At 46.9% G+C, this 21143-nt stretch overlaps 1 protein-coding gene across 2 annotated transcripts; it reads right to left on the bottom strand.

Moving 5' to 3' along the window:
* Positions 1–2724: 2724 nt before the first annotated feature.
* Positions 2725–7419, bottom strand: LOC142186405 (uncharacterized). 2 transcript variants are annotated; one of them, XM_075261257.1, is made up of 3 exons: positions 7356–7385; positions 5378–5447; positions 2725–5233 (listed from the first exon to the last, which is right to left on the bottom strand). In XM_075261257.1, exon 3 carries the CDS (start codon positions 5113–5115, stop codon positions 4003–4005), a length of 1113 nt encoding a protein of 370 aa, XP_075117358.1. In that variant the 5' UTR covers positions 5116–5233; positions 5378–5447; positions 7356–7385; the 3' UTR covers positions 2725–4002. The 2 variants fall into 2 exon arrangements, with proteins under 2 accessions (XP_075117358.1, XP_075117357.1); XM_075261256.1 differs by lacking the exon at positions 5378–5447 and having other exon boundaries at positions 7356–7419.
* Between the last annotated feature and the right edge of the window lie 13724 nt (positions 7420–21143).

The raw sequence follows: 21143 nt of genomic DNA, 5'->3' as shown, positions 1-21143 counted from the left end.
GCTACTGCTATGGCAATCCTCACAACACAGTGTCTGAAACACAAGATGGCCACTGCCACACTTCTCCTTGCTTCTCCTTCCCTGGCTCTTACAGAATACTACTTCCTCTCCCTGCTATGACTATTTCCTGTTCCAGCTACAGATCCACTCACTATAGTGTGTGTTGCTATGGAGACCACAGCTCACTAGGACAAGTGAAACCCGAGAACAATAGCTTAACAACATTACACAAATGAATACAGAATAAACATGGCAACATATACATATCATAACATGTAAGGCACTTCTATGGCCAAATAACCATTAGGAACTCCTGTGAGGGGGTTACAAGTTCACAGAGTCACATGATGGCTTATTGTTTGCAGGACAAATTGTACTTTGTAATGGCATCATTCAATATGCTGTGCAATGTACTGGGAAGCTGGAAAAAAATTCAGAATGAGGTGCAATTGGAGAAAAAATGCATTTGCTCCATTTTCTTATGGGTTTAATTTTTACAGCGTTCACTGTTTGGTACAAATGACATGTTACCTGTGTTCTATGTGTCAGTACGAACGCGGTGATACCAAATTTATATAGTATTTGAAATGTTTCGATACTTTTAAAAAAATGATAAACTTTGCAAAATAGAAAAAAAAATTTGTGTCATCATGTTCTAACACCTGTAACTTTTTCATATTTCCATGTATGGAGCTGGTTGTGGTGTCTTTTTATGTGAGACAAGATGACGTTTCTATTGATACCATTTGGGGAAAGATCCAATGGTTTGATCACTTTTTATTCAATTTTTTATAGGAGGTAAAGTGTTGAAAAAAACGCTTTTTGGCTGTTTTTATTTTTTTTTGCCGCTACGCCGTTCGCAGTACGGGATGTTTTAATATTCTAATAGTTCGGGCATTTTGGAGCGCGGGGATACCTAATATGTTTATGTTTAATGTTCTTTAATTACTTTTATAGCTAATCTAGGGAAAGGGGGGTGATTTGAACTTTTATATATTTTTTATTTTTTTAATACTTTTAAAAACTTTTTTTTTCTTCTGTTACATTTATGATCAGACCCCTTAGGTACCTTGAAACCTAGGGGGTCTGATCGCTCATACTATTCACTGCAATACTACAGTATTGCAGTGAATAGGAAAATCGCAGCACTTCTATTAGAGGCTGCCTCTGGCATCGTCTAATAGATCTAGTGCAGAGACAAGCCTGGAAGCCTTCAATAGGCTTCCGGCTGTCATAGCAACCAATCACCGCCCTCATGTGACGTTTAGGAGGGCGGCGATCGGCAAAACATGGCGGCGCCCGTGCCGCCGGCGCCGTTTACACACTGCGGTCACGTTTGACCGCAGTGTGTAAAGGGTTAACAGCAGCGATCGGCTCGGGCACCGACCGCTGCTGTTAGTGGCAGGTCCTGGCTGTATGATACAGCCGGCATCTGCCGTGTATGGAGCGAGCTCAGCGTGTGAGCTCGCTCCATACATCCCCATGCGACCCATAACGTACAGTTACGTCAAGGGTCGCTAAGGGGTTAAAATTTGGGTTTCTGTCCATACAATTGGAGAAGAAAGGTTTCCAGGTATTTTACCACTTTCATAGTGGTTTTTTTGAGTGTGTGTAGTTGATAGGCTGTGAAGGTGGGGTAAAACTGTGACTTGGGTGTGTTAGATGCCCCCAGACATGCTCCCCCTGCTGTCCCAGTTGCATTCCAGAGGTGTTGGCATCATTTCCTGGGTGTGATAGTGGACTTGGTGACCCTCCTGAGTCGAATGGTGGGATCCCCTGAAACGAAGCATTTTCTCCCATACACTATAATGGGGTTCGATATTTGTTCGAAAAGTCGAATATTGAGATGCTATTCGGAACGAATAACGAACATCGAATATTTTACTGTTCGCTCATCTCTAGCAATAAAACATTCCTGCCGTCTCTTTGGGGAGCGCTGCTGGCACCCAGCAGAGTTAAATGCCGACCGCCTGGATGTATAAAGTCAATGGGTGGTCGGCAAGGGGTTAAGGAATAACTTAAATATTAACTCCATAATATAGCGTGATTACTAGATTCAACCAATTCTTAAAGGGGTTGTCCAAGAATTGGAACAGCCCTTGAGGAGGCCGGGGAGGTGTCTCATCTCTCTACCGCACTCTACTGTCTGTTCAGTCTTGTACCGCTGTCTCTCTCATACATCACCAGTTCCTTACCAATACCAGCACAAGACTGAACAGAAAACGGCAGCAGACAATGGAGCACAGCGGACAGGTGAATATGCTTCTGGCATCCACAAAGGTTGCTCCAGTTCTTGGACAACCCCTTTAAGAACATGGTACAGTAGAACAAATGCAAAGATGTAAATCTTATACCAGTCCATAGACAGCATCCTATCTGACATTTGGAACCAAGTTTCAGATTTTCATGACTCCGATTCACACACTGAAGGCAATAGGTCCATGAAATTTATCCCCTATCCTGTGTTGTTGCAGGGGCGACTGTTGGGACCCCATGAGCACATGAATAACGGTCCCTTGCATACCCTCTAAACAGATCAACAATCACCGCCAAAATAGTGCGCTCTGGCCTCCTCCAATATGTAACATATCCCGTATACTGTGGATAAACCATTTAACACAATAAAATATTTGATGCACAGAATCTATTCAGGTTTTATGATTTAATATAAAATATACAGAGCCTATATAGTTAACCAAAGACATACAATATGAGGCGTATACATGCAAAACAATATCATCACCCACACACTGGTGCAGCCTGTTTAACCCTTTTAGGCCTCTTTTGGGCACAGTTTGTTCCTCCGAGTACCACTGTGTGGTACATATACTTTTACAATTAACCAGGTCAAGACCAGCCCAAGTCCTCCATTCACGATCACACACATTATTCAAAAGGTTCCACGATGACTACAGTTCACCCTAAATGCAAGGGCAAGTGTGATTTCCATTCCATAAGTATCTACAATGGCATGCACTCCAACAATGGGGACCACAACCTTATTCAATCTTCTCAATCACAATGCAAACACTGGTAAAAAAAAAAAAAAAAAAAAAAATGAAATATTTGGCATTAAGGATAGGGCTACATAGGGTCTTTGGCCATGACTTTTTCACTAATGTAAGTGAATGGAGTCGCATTGTGACCCCAAGACTGCTGCAACTGTGTCTTCAGGTTGCAAGGACACTTCATTCACTGACATTGGTGGAGACTCATGACGGTAGTCACAACTAAAGTTGCCATATAGCCCTAGGCTAAAAGTTATATGCCCCCCTGCTGTTACTATCGGAGGTGTAACTTGAAGCTCTAGGGCCTCAATGTGAAATCTATAATGGAGCCCCTACCTGCCTTCTGCCATTTAGAATAGTGGTATGTTTTAGGTAGCATAAGGACCTAAATCTTGACAGTTCCACCAAGCAATGACTTGTCAGCCGGCACTATTCCTCCCGAGCAATACACATACATCAGGAATGCTTGACTCAGCTGAACGTACAAATGTTGTCGATGGAGGTGCGGCAGAGTAAGCCGCTGCTGCTGTCCTGTCTCCCATGGAGGCATAAGGTCAGGCATGCTGAAATTCAACTTGCGTGATCATTCTTTCACCAAAGAGTTGCGAGGTCTGTACACACACAAGATAGTCGGCCAGTCCCAAGAAAATTGGGTGGTTCAGTATGTGAATTGGCACCTCGGCAGAGGCTTTGCAGGTGGATGTGTTATATAATGTTTTTTCCATGACACAAGAACATCTACAGCAGTGTGAAAACCAAACCTATCATGTCCCCATGTCTCAAAAAGCTAAGATTTAGAGGGTTCATATAAAGGGATCCAACTATAACCAAGCAATGTCCTAATGCGTAATGGGATGGATTATAATTTTTTTCTAGGTTGGAGTGGATATTTCAGATAAATTCGTTCATCAACCACATTTTTAACACGGACATGTTCACTATTTATTACATACAGATTCACAGTGAAGATACGATGCGCACTTTTCTCGAAATATCAGAAAAAGCTAATGGCGGGAGTAGAGTGTAGTCTCTGATGTACCACCAGATTATGGTGAGTACTAAAACAGGCTCCACATTCAGAACATGGAAACGGCTTTTCACCAGTGTGGACTCTTTGGTGAGCCACGAAATGCCCGTGATGGATAAAAGACTTGTTGCAGTAAGAGCACGAAAACCTCTTTTCTTCCGTGTGGCTTCTTTGGTGAGCGACAAAATGTCCATGATGAATGAAGGCCTTTGCACAGTAAGAACAGGAGAATCTCTTCTCCTCCGTGTGAATCCTCTGATGGGCTACAAAATGGCCCTTATGGATGAAGGTTTTTCTACACAGAGGACAAGTGTATGGGTTGTCGAATTTGTGAGTCCTCAAATGCTTGTTCAGGCTACTCTTTATTCGAAAACTTTTACCGCACTTAAAGCAACAGAAGGGTCGCTCCCCCGTATGTATTCTCTGATGGGAAACAAAGTAGGATCTCTGGGAAAAGCTTTTCCCACAGTCACAACATGAGAATGGCTTTTCTCCTGTGTGAATTCTCTGATGGGTGATATAGTGGGTCCTACGGGTAAAACCCTTCCCGCACTCGTAACAAGAAAATGACTTCTGATTGTAGATTTTCTGATGGGTGTCAAAGTTGATCTTCGGCCCAGAATGTCCATCTTTCTTGATATGAGTAGACGGGCATTGTTGGCTGTGATCCGTGGTTGTATAAATGTAGTGACCGGTGAGATTTTCTCCATTGCATAAGACTGGTTCTTCCTTAATATGGTGAAATGGATAATGTATATGTGCTGTGGGAGTAGGCATGCTGGCGTTGGTGGAGCGTCCTCCATCGCACAAGACTTGCTCTTTCATAGGAGACTTTAAATGTTCTGTGAAGTCTTTGAAATCTCCTTCATCACATGAGATTGGTTCCTCCTTTATATGGACAGGTGTATACGGTACATGATCTGGGAAGAAGCCATCCTCAGAGTCTGAGAGGTCTCCTCCATCATAGGAGACGGGTTCTGCCTTAATATGAATTGAACTAGTTTGGGATTCTTTAGGCGGTGGTGTGTCCTTCACATGAGTTACTTCTCCAAATGGAATAGTTTCAGTCATGTTCTCCATGATACTGTTCACTATGTTTCTACTGGCCCACTATTGTTCAGTTATCTTTAGTTTTCCGTTACAGTGACATAGATGCAGTCATCTAAATCTTCCCAGGGGCATTTTGGGAATCTGATAACTGGTGAAGGAAACACACAAAGTTGATTTCAAATTTAAAAAAAAAATGACTAAAATGGTGTACACTCCTATAAATAAATCACAATGCATTAATCATATTCATCAGGACATTCTTAAAGGGGTTGTCCAGGGACTATTAACTTACTTCTGGGTTTCTTTTCATTCTGAACCTGTCGATTCTGGGCTGGATGTGTCCCCAGTTATGAATACGTGACCTAGAGATGGAACTATGCCCGAATTGAACACACACCCGGAGGTACTAAATTAAATTAAAGTCCCAAGATAACCCCTTCAACCACATCATGCAGGGGTCATTTTCCCTGATTTATGACCAGACACATTTTCAGGTGTTTTGCGTTTCTAAGAGCCATAACAGAGGAAAAAACCTCTGGGTTATTAAAAAAAAAAAAAAAAAACAACTTTGCACCATTATGCCACAATACATAGGAATTTATTATTGTGTTATTATTACTTTCGCATACTTTACTCAACTCAACCAATCTTCTCCACAAACTTTATTTGCAGAGTGCAGGAACATACAAATAACGTTTTTGGATGAGATTGGCAAGTTCCACCATTTTTTATTTATTCTCATGAGTTATTTTTATGTTGGTGACACATAATGGCCTGGTCGAACTTGTCTTGTTAAACCCCTGTAAGGTCTTGGCCATCGTGCTACAGCTCAGTATTCAGGATCTTGGCAGTCTTCTTATAGTTTAGGCCATCTTTATGCCGACCAACAATTCTTTTTTTTCATATCCTCGGACATTTCTTTGACATTAGGTGCCATGTAGAATCTCCAGTGATCGATATGAGAGCGATAGCACCAAATTTAAGATGTCTGTTCTGCATTCACACCTGACACCTTGTGACACTTAACATTTAGTTATTTTTACGTAGGGGTGTCCTCACCTTTGTGTGTTGAGTGAATTTGATGGTACCCTGTTATACAAGCTGTACACTGACTACTTTACCTTGTATCAAAGTGTCAGATCATCGGTGTTGTACTGTTATATCTAAAGGACAACACCAATCTTGGCAAAGTAGAGGAAGAAAAGCAGCTGGGTTGTGTGTTGCAGAGAATCTCAGCCTAAAGGATGGTGGTCTTAAGAGAAGCTTCTTTACATTTAAGAGCATTGTAAGACCAATTGAAGATCCTTCAAGCAAGAAAGAGAGACTGTGAGGAGGATGTTCCTGGTGAATCATTTAGTGCATGGCTACAATGGTGGCGAGAGCAAGTCTCCGGTGCTTGGCTCAGTAGAGAAAGCATCTGGAACTACATAGGGAAATATAAAAGAGAATCCGGGAGGTGGAAGTGAGCTACTGAGCATGTGTGACCATTGGTGCTGGACACAGCGTAACGCTGGCGGCATGTGCCTGGCGGCCATTGTCATCAGATCATTTAGTTGCCACCCAGCACTGCCTCTTCTCCCCACTGCTCCTATAAGGCACATACACGGCTCCTTCCCTACTCTTAAAGGTCCAGCACATACACCAAATGTTTGTCCTCAGCCAACCCCCTCATCATATAACCCCGTCTCACGAAAGGCATATTTCCATCTTCGACTTCCCACCTTTTTAGTTCTGCTATACTAGTCTATTGCTTTCATCCCTCTTTATTCATATTTTAATGAGGTGAAACAGCGGTTTGGCTCTTTTGATCCCCCCCCCCCCCCCCAGCCGTAACAGGCCTGGAAACCCTTTAACCTTAAAGGGGTATTCCAGGATTTTTTATTATTATTTAAGTTATAGAAGGTAACACCCCGGTGATAAACCAGTCCACATGTAACATTGTATCTAGATCCAGCCCACATATGCGGATATGGCGCTAATTTATCAAAACCAATGTGAAAGGCAATTGGAGCCGTATCCCAAGGCGACCAATCAGATATCACCTCACATCTCACTAAATGCAAGTCGTGGTCCGCTCCACTGTTACCTTGCTTCCATCTTGATCTCCCCAATGTCTGTACCCACAGTGACTATTTGTAGCCATGTCCTCTCTGTATCTGTCATGTCTCTGCCTGTACCTGCTATAACAAGTCTATGCATTATGTATTAACACCCCTGAGGCATAAGAGTCCTCTCAGACCTCAGCGGTGACTGCACATGACAGCACTCACCTCACAAGGAGGCCATTTCTTGTAAACACAGCCCCTCCAGCAACCATTTCCGGTGTGACTCCAGTCACTTCCGTGTTTGCGTTCCAGCTATCAGACACTGTGCGTTCCACATCACTTCCGCTTTTTATCACTGGGCTCCTCTAGAACAGTGCAGCGTTGTGCTCTGCCGCCATCTACTGTCGGATTTCGGAACTGCAGGTCTAGATATGGCGATTATGTTGTGGTTATTGGGACAGAAGAGAAGGCAATTCACTCGTTTGTGAATTCTTCTCTCCACTAGCTACTACTGAGGGTGTGTGCGGGTTCCTGGGGTTTCCACAAGCTCCTATGTGGCATGTCCTGGTGCTTCACCTTATTGGCACCTTATGCAAACAACATTAAAGGGGTTTCACACTACTAGTTGGTGGGGGCACACTAGTAACCATAGTGCAGCCATTACCATACCTCCCAACCGTCCCGATTTCCACGGGACATTCACGATTCCGGTGACGTGTCCCGCGGTCCTGGTTGGAGGGAGGCATGTCCAGATTTGAACACATACGCGGCTAAAGCAAAGAGCTGTCACAGTTCAGCTCCTTGCTTCGCCGCTGCACGCCGGCTACTGGCTGTGTAGACGTGATGTGATGACGTCACATCGCGTCTACAACTGTGTGCGAGAGAGAGAGAGAGGCGCGGAGAGAGCAGCGGGAGAGCGAGGAGAAGGTAAGTAATGTGTACACTGAGGTGGAACGTGAAACTGGGGGCAGATGAAGGAGAGGACGGCATGACACTGGGGGCAGAGATGGAGAGGACATGAATCTGGGGGCAGAGATGAAGGGGACATGAATCTGGGGGCAGAGATGAAGGGGACATGAATCTGGGGGCAGAGATGGAGAGGACATGAATCTGGGGGCAGAGATGGACGGACATGAATCTGGGGGCAGAGATGTGGAGACATGAATCTGGGGGGCAGAGATGGGGGATATGAATCTGGGGGCAGAGATGGGGAGACATGAATCTGGGGGCAGAGATGGAGGGGACATGAATCTGGGGGCAGAGATGGAGGGGACATGAATCTGGGGGCAGAGATGGAGGGGACATGAATCTGGGGGCAGAGATGGAGGGGGGGCATGAATCTGGGGGCAGAGATGGAGGGGGGACATGAATCTGGGGGCAGAGATGGAGGGGGGGCATGAATGTGGGGGCAGAGATGTGGGGACATGAATGTGGGGGCAGAGATGGGGGACATGAATGTGGGTGTAGAGATGGGGGACATGAATCTGGGGGCAGAGATGGGGGGCATGAATCTGGGGGCAGAGATGTGGGGACATGAATCTGGGGGCAGAGATGGAGGGGGGACATGAATCTGGGGGCAGAGATGGAGGGGGGACATGAATCTGGGGGCAGAGATGGAGGGGGGACATGAATCTGGGGGCAGAGATGGAGGGGGGACATGAATCTGGGGGCAGAGATGGAGGGGACATGAATCTGGGGGCAGAGATGGAGGGGACATGAATCTGGGGGCAGAGATGGAGGGGACATGAATCTGGGGGCAGAGATGGAAGGGGGACATGAATCTGGGGGCAGAGATGGAGGGGGGACATGAATCTGGGGGCAGAGATGGAGGGGGGACATGAATCTGGGGGCAGAGATGGAGGGGGGACATGAATCTGGGGGCAGAGATGGAGGGGGGACATGAATCTGGGGGCAGAGATGGAGGGGACATGAATCTGGGGGCAGAGATGGAGGGGACATGAATCTGGGGGCAGAGATGGAGGGGACATGGATCTGGGGGCAGAGATGGAAGGGGGACATGAAACTGGTGGCAGATGAAGGGTGTATATGAAACTGGGGAGAGATAGAGGGGGGACATATAATTTACGGGTGACTGTAGTTGGATTATACTGTGTGCAGGCACATGAAAAATGAATGAGAATGGGCGGAGTCAACACAAAAGTGGGCGGGGCATATTTTGTCCCTCTTTCGGTTCTTTAAAAGTTGGGAAGGATGCTATTACATGTGGCTACCACCCTGATCTCGTACTGTGGCCAGGGCTCCACACTATTTCATGTCCATCAAGCAGTATGAGACGGGTGGAGACACTAAGAATCATTATACGGAAAATAGGAAATGTCATGTGATTTTTTTTTAAATTTCCAATATTCAAAATGTGAACTGCTCTGCTTATCACACAGTCATATCACAAAAATACATGAACAAACATTGTCTACCACATCTCTGCTTTATAGTATCGTCTTTTAATTGTCCTTTATAGGGATTCTATCACTAGAATGCGTTTTTATACTAAATACACGTAGGACTAGCCAAGAAAGCCTATACTTCTCTTACCTTTACTATTCGTATCCGCACGGCTGTTCCTTAGAAATATCTTCTTTTTTCCTTATGTAAATGAGTTTTCTCACAGCACTAGGGGTGTCCCCAGTGCTGCTTGAATACTCTCCAGCGATGGCTTCTGTCTTCTTCTTCTCTGCCTTCTTCTTGCGCGCTCCTTTTCTCTTCGTTACAAAGCACTGATTGTGCATGTACGTCGGCCATTTTCCTGTGGCCAAACGGGAGAGCGTCATGGCTCAGCAGTAAGGAACGCCCCCTCACAGTATGGCACTATGGACTCTACTGTCAGGAGGGGCATTCCTCAAAGACTGCCAGAAAAGAGCCTGTGCTAATCTAAAAAAAAAAGAAAAAAAAACCCTCTTTTTATTCAAACGGGTTTTCCGGGCTAAAGATTTTTTTTTAAGTCTTTTAATGGGTTAATAAGTACACCCATATACCTTTAGCAGTGTTTTGAGTGATTTCCGGGTGTCTGTGGGAGCTTTTGGGATCCTCTGCATTTGTTTACATGGTGTACCTTCCACACTACCTGCCTCTCATTGCCCCTCCCCCCTTTCTCACTTCATTACACCCCCTCTCTGTCTCCCTAGCTAAACCATCACGCCCACTACTGACTCAGCCCCCTTTCCCCTCTATCACTGTTACGTTCGTGTCAATGCCCGGATGCAGAATCTGGACTGCAGACTGCACCGCTAAGGGAACAGGGGAGGGAAACTTTCCCTGACGCTACGGCGGCTAGCTAGGCCCTGCCTGCGGGTGGTGGTCAGATGTTCCCAAGCTACCCTTGGCCCCGACAACTCCTGACTCTCTAACACAAAGGCCTAGCAGACAGATAGGGCAAGAGCTACAAGAGAGTTAGGGACTGGGGATACTAAGGTGGTCATCCCTTCAGAAACCAAGGTGCAGCTGCAGACAAAACAAACAGTATGGGAAGTGCTGGACAACAGACACGCAGCACAACACAATACACAACAAGAGAATGAGGAGAGGGACAGTGGAGAGGTGAGGAAAGGGTTAACACGGGACTGGGGTAAAACAAACTGGAACCCAAACCTCATAAATAACCAGAAAGTGCCAGGCAATCAGAACTGAAGGACAGGGCAGAGTAGAAGTGTGGAGGGACAAACCAAACTCACACACAAGGCAACACTCACACCACTTCCAAGTCAGCTATAGTTTCCACCAACACTCCTCCTCCCTGAGCCACAAACTCTATATAGGATACAACGAAAACCGGCAACTAGTGAAGCCAGCCCTCCTCCTAATAAAGGCCCCAGGATAGTCCCATAGGATGATGACAACGACCAACACCTGAGGTTTGCTCCAGAGAACCTCAAGTATATTCTAAAGGCCAACACCAAATGCACCAACAGAATGGACTAATGGCAAGGAAACTACCAGAAGACTCCAGAACACCGGATCAAATCCCCCTCCAAACCCCATCAGAAAAAACACACAATTAACAAATATTCAGGTTGTGACAATCACATCACTTACTAGGGGCATCTCAATCAATTAGAATATTATCAGAAAGTTCTGGAGTGTTGCTCAGGGATCGAAGGTGTTTTCAGATGAAAGTCAATTTTGCATTTCCTTTGTTTGGTCCCAGAGTCTGGAGAAGAGCGCAGAGGCCGCTGTACACACTCCGAGCTGCTGGAGGTCTAGTGGGAAGGTTCCACAACCAGTGATGGTTTGGGGCGCCATGTCATCTGCTGGTGTAGGTCTGCTGGGTTTTATCAAGACCAAAGTCAGCGCAGCGTCTACCAGGGAATCCTAGATCACTTCAGGCTTCCCTCTGCCCATAAGCTTTTTGGAGATGGAAATTTCACTTTCCAACAGGACTTGGACCCTGTGCACACTGACAAAAGTACCAAGACCTGGTTTAATAACTGCAGTATCACTGTGTCTGATTGGCCAGCAAACTCGCCTAAATCTATGGGTTATTGTCAAGAGGAAGATGAGAGACCCCAGACCCAACAATGCAGACGAGCTGAAGCTGCTATCATACAACCTGGGCCTCCATGACACCTCTGCAGAGCCACAGGCTGATCGCCCATGCCACATTGATGCCGTCATTCATGGAGCCCCCACCTAGTACTGACGGCATGTACTAGACTGACTTTTCATTTAGCCAACATTTCTGTGTTAAATATTTTTTTTACAGTTGGTCTTATATAATATTCTAATTTTCTGACATAATGACTTCTGGGTTTTCCTTGGCTGTCAGCCATAGTCATCAACATGAACAGAAAGAAACACTTGGAACCGTTCCCTCTGTTTGTAATCTATATATAAAACTCAAATCCTGTAGTATCCGCTCTATACAAATCCACAGTTCTCGCCCGATTTGGCTAAATTTGGCAGGTCCCCTCTCCACGCACAGGAGCAGAATACTGCGCACGTTACATCTTTCTAGAGTCCCCCCATCATGAGATTTGGGCCCCTGAAGTTAGGCCCTATACATATAATGGGGAAATGTGAAATCCGTACTATACAGGAGCTTTCATCACTGAGGCTGCTGAGGTAAAGTGAAAGCTGAGCTCTGATTGGTTGCTCTGGGCCTGTGAGGCGACTCCTTCAGGTCATAATAATACTGTGAGGGCTGCTCTGTATTACTATTCATCCTATTACATCTCCATACCGCCCAACTTTTGAAGAACCGAAAGAGAGACAAAATGTGCCCCCATCTCTGCCCCCAGATTCATGTCCCCTCCATCTCTGCCCCCAGATTCATGTCCTCTCCATCTCTGCCCCCAGATTCATGTCCCCATCTCTACCTCCAGATTCATGTCCTCTCCATCTCTACCCCCAGATTTATGACCCCTCCATCTCTACCCCTAGATTCATGTTCCCCCCTCCATCTCTGCCCCAGATTCATGTCCCCTCCATCTCTGCCCCCAGATTCATGTCCCCTCCATCTCTGCCCCCAGATTCATGCCCCCACATCTCTACCCCCAGATTCATGTCCTCTCCATCTCTACCCCCAGATTCATGTCCCCTCCATCTCTGCCCCCAGATTCATGTCCCCTCCATCTCTGCCCCCAGATTCATGCCCCCACATCTCTGCCCCCAGATTCATGTCCCCTCCATCTCTGCCCCCAGATTCATGTCCCCACATCTCTACCCCCAGATTCATGTCCCCTCCATCTCTGCCCCCAGATTCATGTCCCCTCCATCTCTGCCCCCAGATTCATGCCCCCACATCTCTGCCCCCATTCATGTCCCCACATCTCTGTCCCCAGATTCATGCCCTCACATCTCTGCCCCCAGATTCATGTCCCCTCCATCTCTGCCCCCAGATTCATGCCCCCACATCTCTGCCCCCAGATTCATGTCCCCTCCATCTCTGCCCCCAGATTCATGTCCTCTCCATCTCTACCCCCAGATTCATGTCCCCTCCATCTCTGCCCCCAGATTCATGTCCTCTCCATCTCTGCCCCCAGATTCATGCCCCCACATCTCTGCCCCCAGATTCATGTCCTCACATCTCTGCCCCCAGATTCATGTCCCCACATCTCTGCCCCCAGATTCATGTCCCCTCCATCTCTGCCCCCAGATTCATGCCCCCACATCTCTGCCCCCATTCATGTCCCCACATCTCTGTCCCCAGATTCATGCCCCCACATCTCTGCCCCCAGATTCATGTCCCCTCCATCTCTGCCCCCAGATTCATGCCCCCACATCTCTGCCCCCAGATTCATGTCCTCTCCATCTCTGCCCCCAGATTCATGTCCTCTCCATCTCTACCCCCAGATTCATGTCCCCTCCATCTCTGCCCCCAGATTCATGTCCTCTCCATCTCTGCCCCCAGATTCATGTCCCCATCTCTACCTCCAGATTCATGTCCTCTCCATCTCTACCCCCAGATTTATGACCCCTCCATCTCTACCCCTAGATTCATGTTCCCCCCTCCATCTCTGCCCCAGATTCATGTCCCCTCCATCTCTGCCCCCAGATTCATGTCCCCTCCATCTCTGCCCCCAGATTCATGCCCCCACATCTCTGCCCCCAGATTCATGTCCCCTCCATCTCTGCCCCCAGATTCATGTCCCCACATCTCTACCCCCAGATTCATGTCCTCTCCATCTCTACCCCCAGATTCATGTCCCCTCCATCTCTGCCCCCAGATTCATGTCCCCTCCATCTCTGCCCCCAGATTCATGCCCCCACATCTCTGCCCCCAGATTCATGTCCCCTCCATCTCTGCCCCCAGATTCATGTCCCCACATCTCTACCCCCAGATTCATGTCCCCTCCATCTCTGCCCCCAGATTCATGTCCCCTCCATCTCTGCCCCCAGATTCATGCCCCCACATCTCTGCCCCCATTCATGTCCCCACATCTCTGTCCCCAGATTCATGCCCTCACATCTCTGCCCCCAGATTCATGTCCCCTCCATCTCTGCCCCCAGATTCATGCCCCCACATCTCTGCCCCCAGATTCATGTCCCCTCCATCTCTGCCCCCAGATTCATGTCCTCTCCATCTCTACCCCCAGATTCATGTCCCCTCCATCTCTGCCCCCAGATTCATGTCCTCTCCATCTCTGCCCCCAGATTCATGCCCCCACATCTCTGCCCCCAGATTCATGTCCTCACATCTCTGCCCCCAGATTCATGTCCCCACATCTCTGCCCCCAGATTCATGTCCCCTCCATCTCTGCCCCCAGATTCATGCCCCCACATCTCTGCCCCCATTCATGTCCCCACATCTCTGTCCCCAGATTCATGCCCCCACATCTCTGCCCCCAGATTCATGTCCCCTCCATCTCTGCCCCCAGATTCATGCCCCCACATCTCTGCCCCCAGATTCATGTCCTCTCCATCTCTGCCCCCAGATTCATGTCCTCTCCATCTCTACCCCCAGATTCATGTCCCCTCCATCTCTGCCCCCAGATTCATGTCCTCTCCATCTCTGCCCCCAGATTCATGCCCCCACATCTCTGCCCCCAGATTCATGTCCTCACATCTCTGCCCCCAGATTCATGTCCCCACATCTCTGCCCCCAGATTCATGTCCCAACATCTCTGCCTCCAGATTCATGTCCCCTCCATCTCTGCCCCCAGATTCATGCCCCCACATCTCTGCCCCCAGATTCATGTCCCCTCCATCTCTGCCCCCAGATTCATGTCCTCTCCATCTCTGCCCCCAGATTCATGTCCCCTCCATCTCTACCCCCAGATTCATGTCCCCTCCATCTCTGCCCCCAGATTCATGTCCTCTCCATCTCTGCCCCCAGATTCATGTCCCCCATCTCTGCGCCCAGATTTATGTCCTCTCCATCTCTGCCCCCAGATTCATGTCCCCTCCATCTCTGCCCCCAGATTCATGTCTCCACATCTCAGCCTGTCATGCCGTCCTCTCCTTCATCTGCCTCCAGTTTCACGTTCCACCTCAGTGTACACATTACACTTACCATCTCCTCACTTCCCCGCCGCTCTCTCCACGCCTCTCTCTCTCTCACACAGTTGTAGATGCGATGTGACGTCATCATCCTCCGGACGCAGATCTGAAATCGGGACATACCTCCCTCCAACCGGGACCACGGGACACGTCACCCAAATCGTGAATGTCCTGTGGAAATCGGGATGGTTAGGAGGTATGCATCTTTTATCAGTGTCAGGTGAATACTAAAGGCTCAGAATACTAAGGACTGGTTTTTAAAATGCCACCCAAAAAATGACCATCTATTGGGCAAGTTTATCCAAAAGCTAAGAGCGCAAAATTGTGTCAAAGAGCTGAGAAAAGTAAACAAAGTGACTCACAGCTTGAAAAGAAATGGATGAGATGGGCTAAATGTAAGGGCCCGTTCACACGGAGTAAACACGCGTGTATTTTGGCAAAATACACATGTAAAAATAAGACTCCCATTGACTTTAATGACATTTTACACGTGTATTTTGACAAGTATTTTGACGTGTATTTTGACATGTTTTTTTACACGTGTAAAAAAATGTCATTGAAGTCAATGGGAGTCTTATTTTTACACGTGTATTTTGCCAAAATAAACGCGCGTTTACGCCGTGTGAACAGGCCCTAAGGCAGCTGAGACATCAGAGCAAGGGGAATGTTGTCTTCACAAGAACTGGATAAGGCAGACTGAAGCAAAGGAATATGGAAACATCTGAACAAAAGGATGAATTTTCTGAAAATGACCGTATACGACATACGCAATGGGGCTGCCTGGTCTAGCAACCACATACATGTCCATTGATTCAGTCATGGAGAGTGTGCAAGCCATAATGTATCCATTGGAGTTCCTGAATTCTTTGGAGCCTCCTAGAATGCCACCGCATACTGTACACTCACTTTATAAATAGGAGCCACAATCATTTTGCTTCGGAACCTTGACCAACCAAAAATATGTAATAGAAGGGGCAACACGGTGGCTCAGTGGTTAGCCTTGCAGCACTGGAGTCCTGGGTTCGAATCCCCCACCAGGAACAACATCTGCAGGGAGTTTGTATGTTCTCCCTGTGTTTGTGTGTATTTCCTTCCATTCTACAAAGACATACTGATAGGAAAAAAAAAACGTACATTGTGATCCCTATATATATATATCCCTATAGGGGGCTCACAATCTGCATAAAAAAAAAAAAGTGTAACGGCACAAAATTGTGTGTCAAGAGTCTTCATGCCCAATGTTATTGATGCCACTATTCCTATGGGAAACTCTAAGGGTACATTTACACAGAGGAAAATGGCGCTGAATTGGGTGTGGAATCCGCGCCAGATTCAGCACTGAAAAAAAGCCTCCCATTGACTTCAATGGGTTCCATTTTTCTCCATGTGAATGCACCCTTAGGCTAAGACCCAACGGGCGTGAATGCATCGCTGTTCTTCCTGCAGAGCTTTGAACAGAAAGTTCATGAAGTTTTCCTCCGCAGACTTTCTGTTTACAATTATATCTACGGTAAAGCCACCGGCGTTTCCGTAGATATAATTGACATGCTGCGATTTTCAAAACTGCAACGGTTTTGGAAATCGCAGCGTGTCTGCGCTGCGATTTTTTCCACAAGGTGGGCACGGGATCCGCATGAATCCCATCCACTTTGAAAGTACTGTAAAACGCTGCGATTTTTCCCATGGGGGGAAAATTACGGTGTTTCCGGTATTGTGGGGCCCCAGCCCTAGAGAGCGAATGTTTTCATTCCGCGTATTCCTTTGCTACCAAGCGACATGCCCTTCCCAATCCGACTTGCATTTGCTATGACTATAAACAAAGCACAAGGTCAATCACTTAGAGTAGCCGGCATTAATTTGGAGAGCCCGTGTCTCTCACATGGACAGTTGTACGTTGCTTGCTCTAGAGTGGGGAACCCCCAAAATCTTTTCATATACAGCACATATATGCACTGCTGCCAGAACTGGGCAATCCAGCGACGCCTTCTTCCTGATGTGTCCTCTTCTTTCATTGTCATAGGTGATGCATGTGCAGCGAGACCCTGTTAGAGCCGTTTGTGCATGCGCAGTACGCTCCGGGAAGTATTTGCAGAACAGAGTGTACTGCGCATGCTCAGTAAGGTCCGTACAGCCCTCCCGGGCGCGAGTGAACTCATCCAGGCGTCGGAGGGCTGTACGGATCTTACTGAGCATGCGCAGTACACTCTGTTCGGCAAATACTTTGCGGAGCTAACTGCGCATGCGCGCAATTGCGGCCTCGCAAATATGGCCGCCAGCCAGCATGCGCAGTCGGCTCTAACAGGGTCTTGCTGCCAGAGCCGACTGCGCATGCGTGGTGACACCACGCTTGCCGAGAGGAAGAGAGGAGCAGCCATTCCCAGACAGCTCCTTTTAAGTTTTTTGTGTAGTATGATGGTGTGAAGGATCTCGCCTCACCAAAGCCACTTTGGCACAGCTGTGATCACCTTTCTTACCTTCCACTTACGTCCTGCGAGTGTACCTGGGCTCATAAGATAATACGAAACAAGCTTTATAAATGTTATATTCATTATTTATTAACCCGAGTGGGTCGGTACTAGCCACAAATACATACAGAGATATATTAGTGGATAAGCAAATTCAGATAAAAGTAAAATACAATACGTAAAATAAAATGGTGTAAAAGTATAGAAAATATATAAGACCAAACAAATTGATGGTTTGGTTCGCTGAGGGCCACTCCTAGGCCGCAGGGCGCTTTCTTAGATCGGTCCAAAAAACATTTGTCCTTTACATGCTGTCCCAGAGGCAGTGCTTGCTCTGCTGCTTATTGCTGAGTGACTTAGGGTTGGTTCATACTAGCGTTTGGATTCCGTCCACAAGGAGTCCGCATGGAGACCCCCCGAACGGAATACCAACGCTAATGCAAGCGCTGTGCAGTTAAGTACACGGAGCACATAGACTATAATGGGCTCCGTGTGATTGCCGCACACAATTCATTCATGCGGGCAATGCGCGGCAAGCACACGGAGCCCATTATAGTCTATGGGCTCCATGTGCTTTGCAAGCACATCGCTTGCAATTGCGATTGCATTCTGTCCGGGTGGGGGTGGGGGGGTCTCCATGCGGATTCCTTGCGGACAATACAAGCGCTAGTGTGAACCAACCCTTAGAATCTAGGTCTTCCTGTTAGCATATGGCCAGTGCCCGACCGCATCACTCTCCCAAGTTGCCCGCCTCCTCCTTCCCTCCTTGCAGAATCCAGGGAAAGGGCCAGTTCACATGGAGTTAACGCGCTCGCATTCTGGAACGTGTACACGTATGCACGTGTCAAAATGTGAGCGCTCAAAACAGATCCCATTCTTTCATTCTTTTCAATGACTCATTACGGGCGTATAACACGCGTAATTTTGCGGCCATTATACGCCCGTAACGACCCATTGAAATGAATGGGATCTGTTTTGAGCGCTCACATTCTGACTCATTTTTAACTAAGCATATATTGCATAGCCTTTAGAAAGGCTGTTCCAGACATACCTTTCCTTTGTTAATCCCCTCAACCGTTTTTGGATGAGCTCGCTTTTATTGATATGATAATTAGCCAGCAAGGTGCACTCTGGAAGTTCACTGAGCACTGTCTGATGTGTGCACATAGGAGGAGGTGAGAGCAGGGAGGCTGATGATGATGATAACTCATCTGCCTCCCTGCTCTCACCTCCCCCCTGTTTACACACAGATCACACAAGTGGTGCTCAGAGAGAATCACAGAGACTTCCGAAGCTCAGTGCTTGCTAATTAGCATATCAATAATAGCGGGCTAATTCAAAAACGGCTGAGAGGATTAACAAATTAAAGGTATGTGTGGAATAGCCTTACTAAAGGCCATGCAAATATATGCTTAGTTAAAAATGAGTTTTCCCAATGATAGAGCCCCTTTAAGCGTCTTTTTGTTGCTGCTCGTATATACAGCCTTGCAGACTGAACTAATCTAATAAAAAACTTGGTTGTAAAAAAACAACAAAAACGAAAAAAAAATACATAGACTCAGTGTCAGGATTGTTGCCATTAAGTATGTTAGGATTGTGCAGCAGGTGCGGCCATGATATGGGAGTCGCAGCCTGTTCCACTGCGCAGTCCAGCGTTCATAGGGTTAACCTCCCTTGCAGCAGGTGGGCGTGGTCGACTATCTGACTTGGGTGTTGGCCAATGTATGCTCGGTGTGGGCAGCTGGGCTGTTTGTTTGGGACCGCCCCTTCCCTATTTAAGGAGGCTGGGCTGGATGCCTGATGCTCTAAGATCAAATACCACGTGTTGCATGGCAGTGCAGGACTTTGTTAGAATTTGTCCCTAGAATTAACCAGGGAAATTCCACCTAGCTAGCCTCTAATCTTTGTTACTTGTGCTGTGGCTGTGTGCAGGGGTGAACCTACCCCTTTTGCTACCCAAGGCGAACGACAGAAAGACGCCACTCCCCCCCCCCCACCCGGGAGGAGGCGGCGGAGCGGAGGGGGTGTGGTTGAGCGAAGGGGGTGGGGTGAAAAGTGGGGGGCAGTACTTAGTGGCGTTCGCAGGCAGGGAGAGGACCGGCTCTCTGCCTGAACGTGAGGGGAGGCCGCTGGAGCAGCGCTGCTCCAGCGGCATCCCGAATCCAACGCTCGGTGCTAAGCCAGTCCAGGACAGCTTGTCTTGGACTGACTTAGGTAAGAAAACATGCTAAAAAGGCTTGTAAATAGAAAAACATCCAAGCAAATTAATAAAAATGATGTCTGAAACAGACAGGATGACTCAAATATAAATAATATTTATTAAAAGATAAAAACAACAGCAGTTGCTACACACATAATATTATTGTGTAATGGGGAGTGGAAACAACCCAAGAAAATGTATAAACCAGGTGGTGGGAGGCAATTATATACTAATCAGGCATATATAAAAAATACCAGGCCAGGCAAAGTGCAACAATAAGATAAAACACAAAACACACAGTGCTAAATAAATGTTAAAGCATACACCAATGAAGTACAATGATACATAATATATAAAACACCAGTGTTGATAATGCAGGGAAAACAAACCAAAGACCAAGCAAGGTATAAATAATGCAAGTAAAAGATGACCAATGCCTACCCACAGAACCTGGATACCCGACGCGCGTTTCACCTCGCACAGGCTGCGTCAGGGGATGTTTTTTACCCTGTGATATCGGGCTTTATATAGTATATAGACAAGTACTGATTGGCCACTAGTAAATGTGAATCATTGGTGTCAGCGGCGCTGCCGAATGAAATAAGAATACGCGCATGTGCGATACTCCCAAATGATATCGCGAGAGTCAAGCGATGACATAAGACCTTCATGCACGGAGGCCGAGAAAACCCCCACAAGCGCATGCGCACACTACCATCGAAGGTCTTATGTCATCGCTTGACTCTCGCGATATCTTTTGGGAGTATCGCACATGCGCGTATTCTTATTTCATTCGGCAGCACCGCTGACACCAATGATTCACATTTACTAGTGGCCAATCAGTACTTGTCTATATACTATATAAAGCCCGATATCACAGGGTAAAAAACATCCCCTGACGCAGCCTGTGCGAGGTGAAACGCGCGTCGGGTATCCAGGTTCTGTGGGTAGGCATTGGTCATCTTTTACTTGCATTATTTATACCTTGCTTGGTCTTTGGTTTGTTTTCCCTGCATTATCAACACTGGTGTTTTATATATTATGTATCATTGTACTTCATTGGTGTATGCTTTAACATTTATTTAGCACTGTGTGTTTTGTGTTTTATCTTATTGTTGCACTTTGCCTGGCCTGGTATTTTTTATATATGCCTGATTAGTATATAATTGCCTCCCACCACCTGGTTTATACATTTTCTTGGGTTGTTTCCACTCCCCATTACATAATAATATTATGTGTGCAGCAACTGCTGTTGTTTTTATCTTTTAATAAATATTATTTATATTTGAGTCATCCTGTCTGTTTCAGACATCATTTTTATTACTGGCTTAGGTAAGCAAAAATGCCGCCCTCCCTGGGGCCCTGGCATAGTGCCGCCTGAAGCAGTCGCCTCAT

This window comes from Leptodactylus fuscus, assembly GCF_031893055.1.
Source record: "Leptodactylus fuscus isolate aLepFus1 chromosome 10 unlocalized genomic scaffold, aLepFus1.hap2 SUPER_10_unloc_1, whole genome shotgun sequence".
In the NCBI taxonomy this organism is placed as follows: domain Eukaryota; kingdom Metazoa; phylum Chordata; class Amphibia; order Anura; family Leptodactylidae; genus Leptodactylus; species Leptodactylus fuscus.
This window is presented reverse-complemented; position numbering and strand designations above follow the sequence as displayed.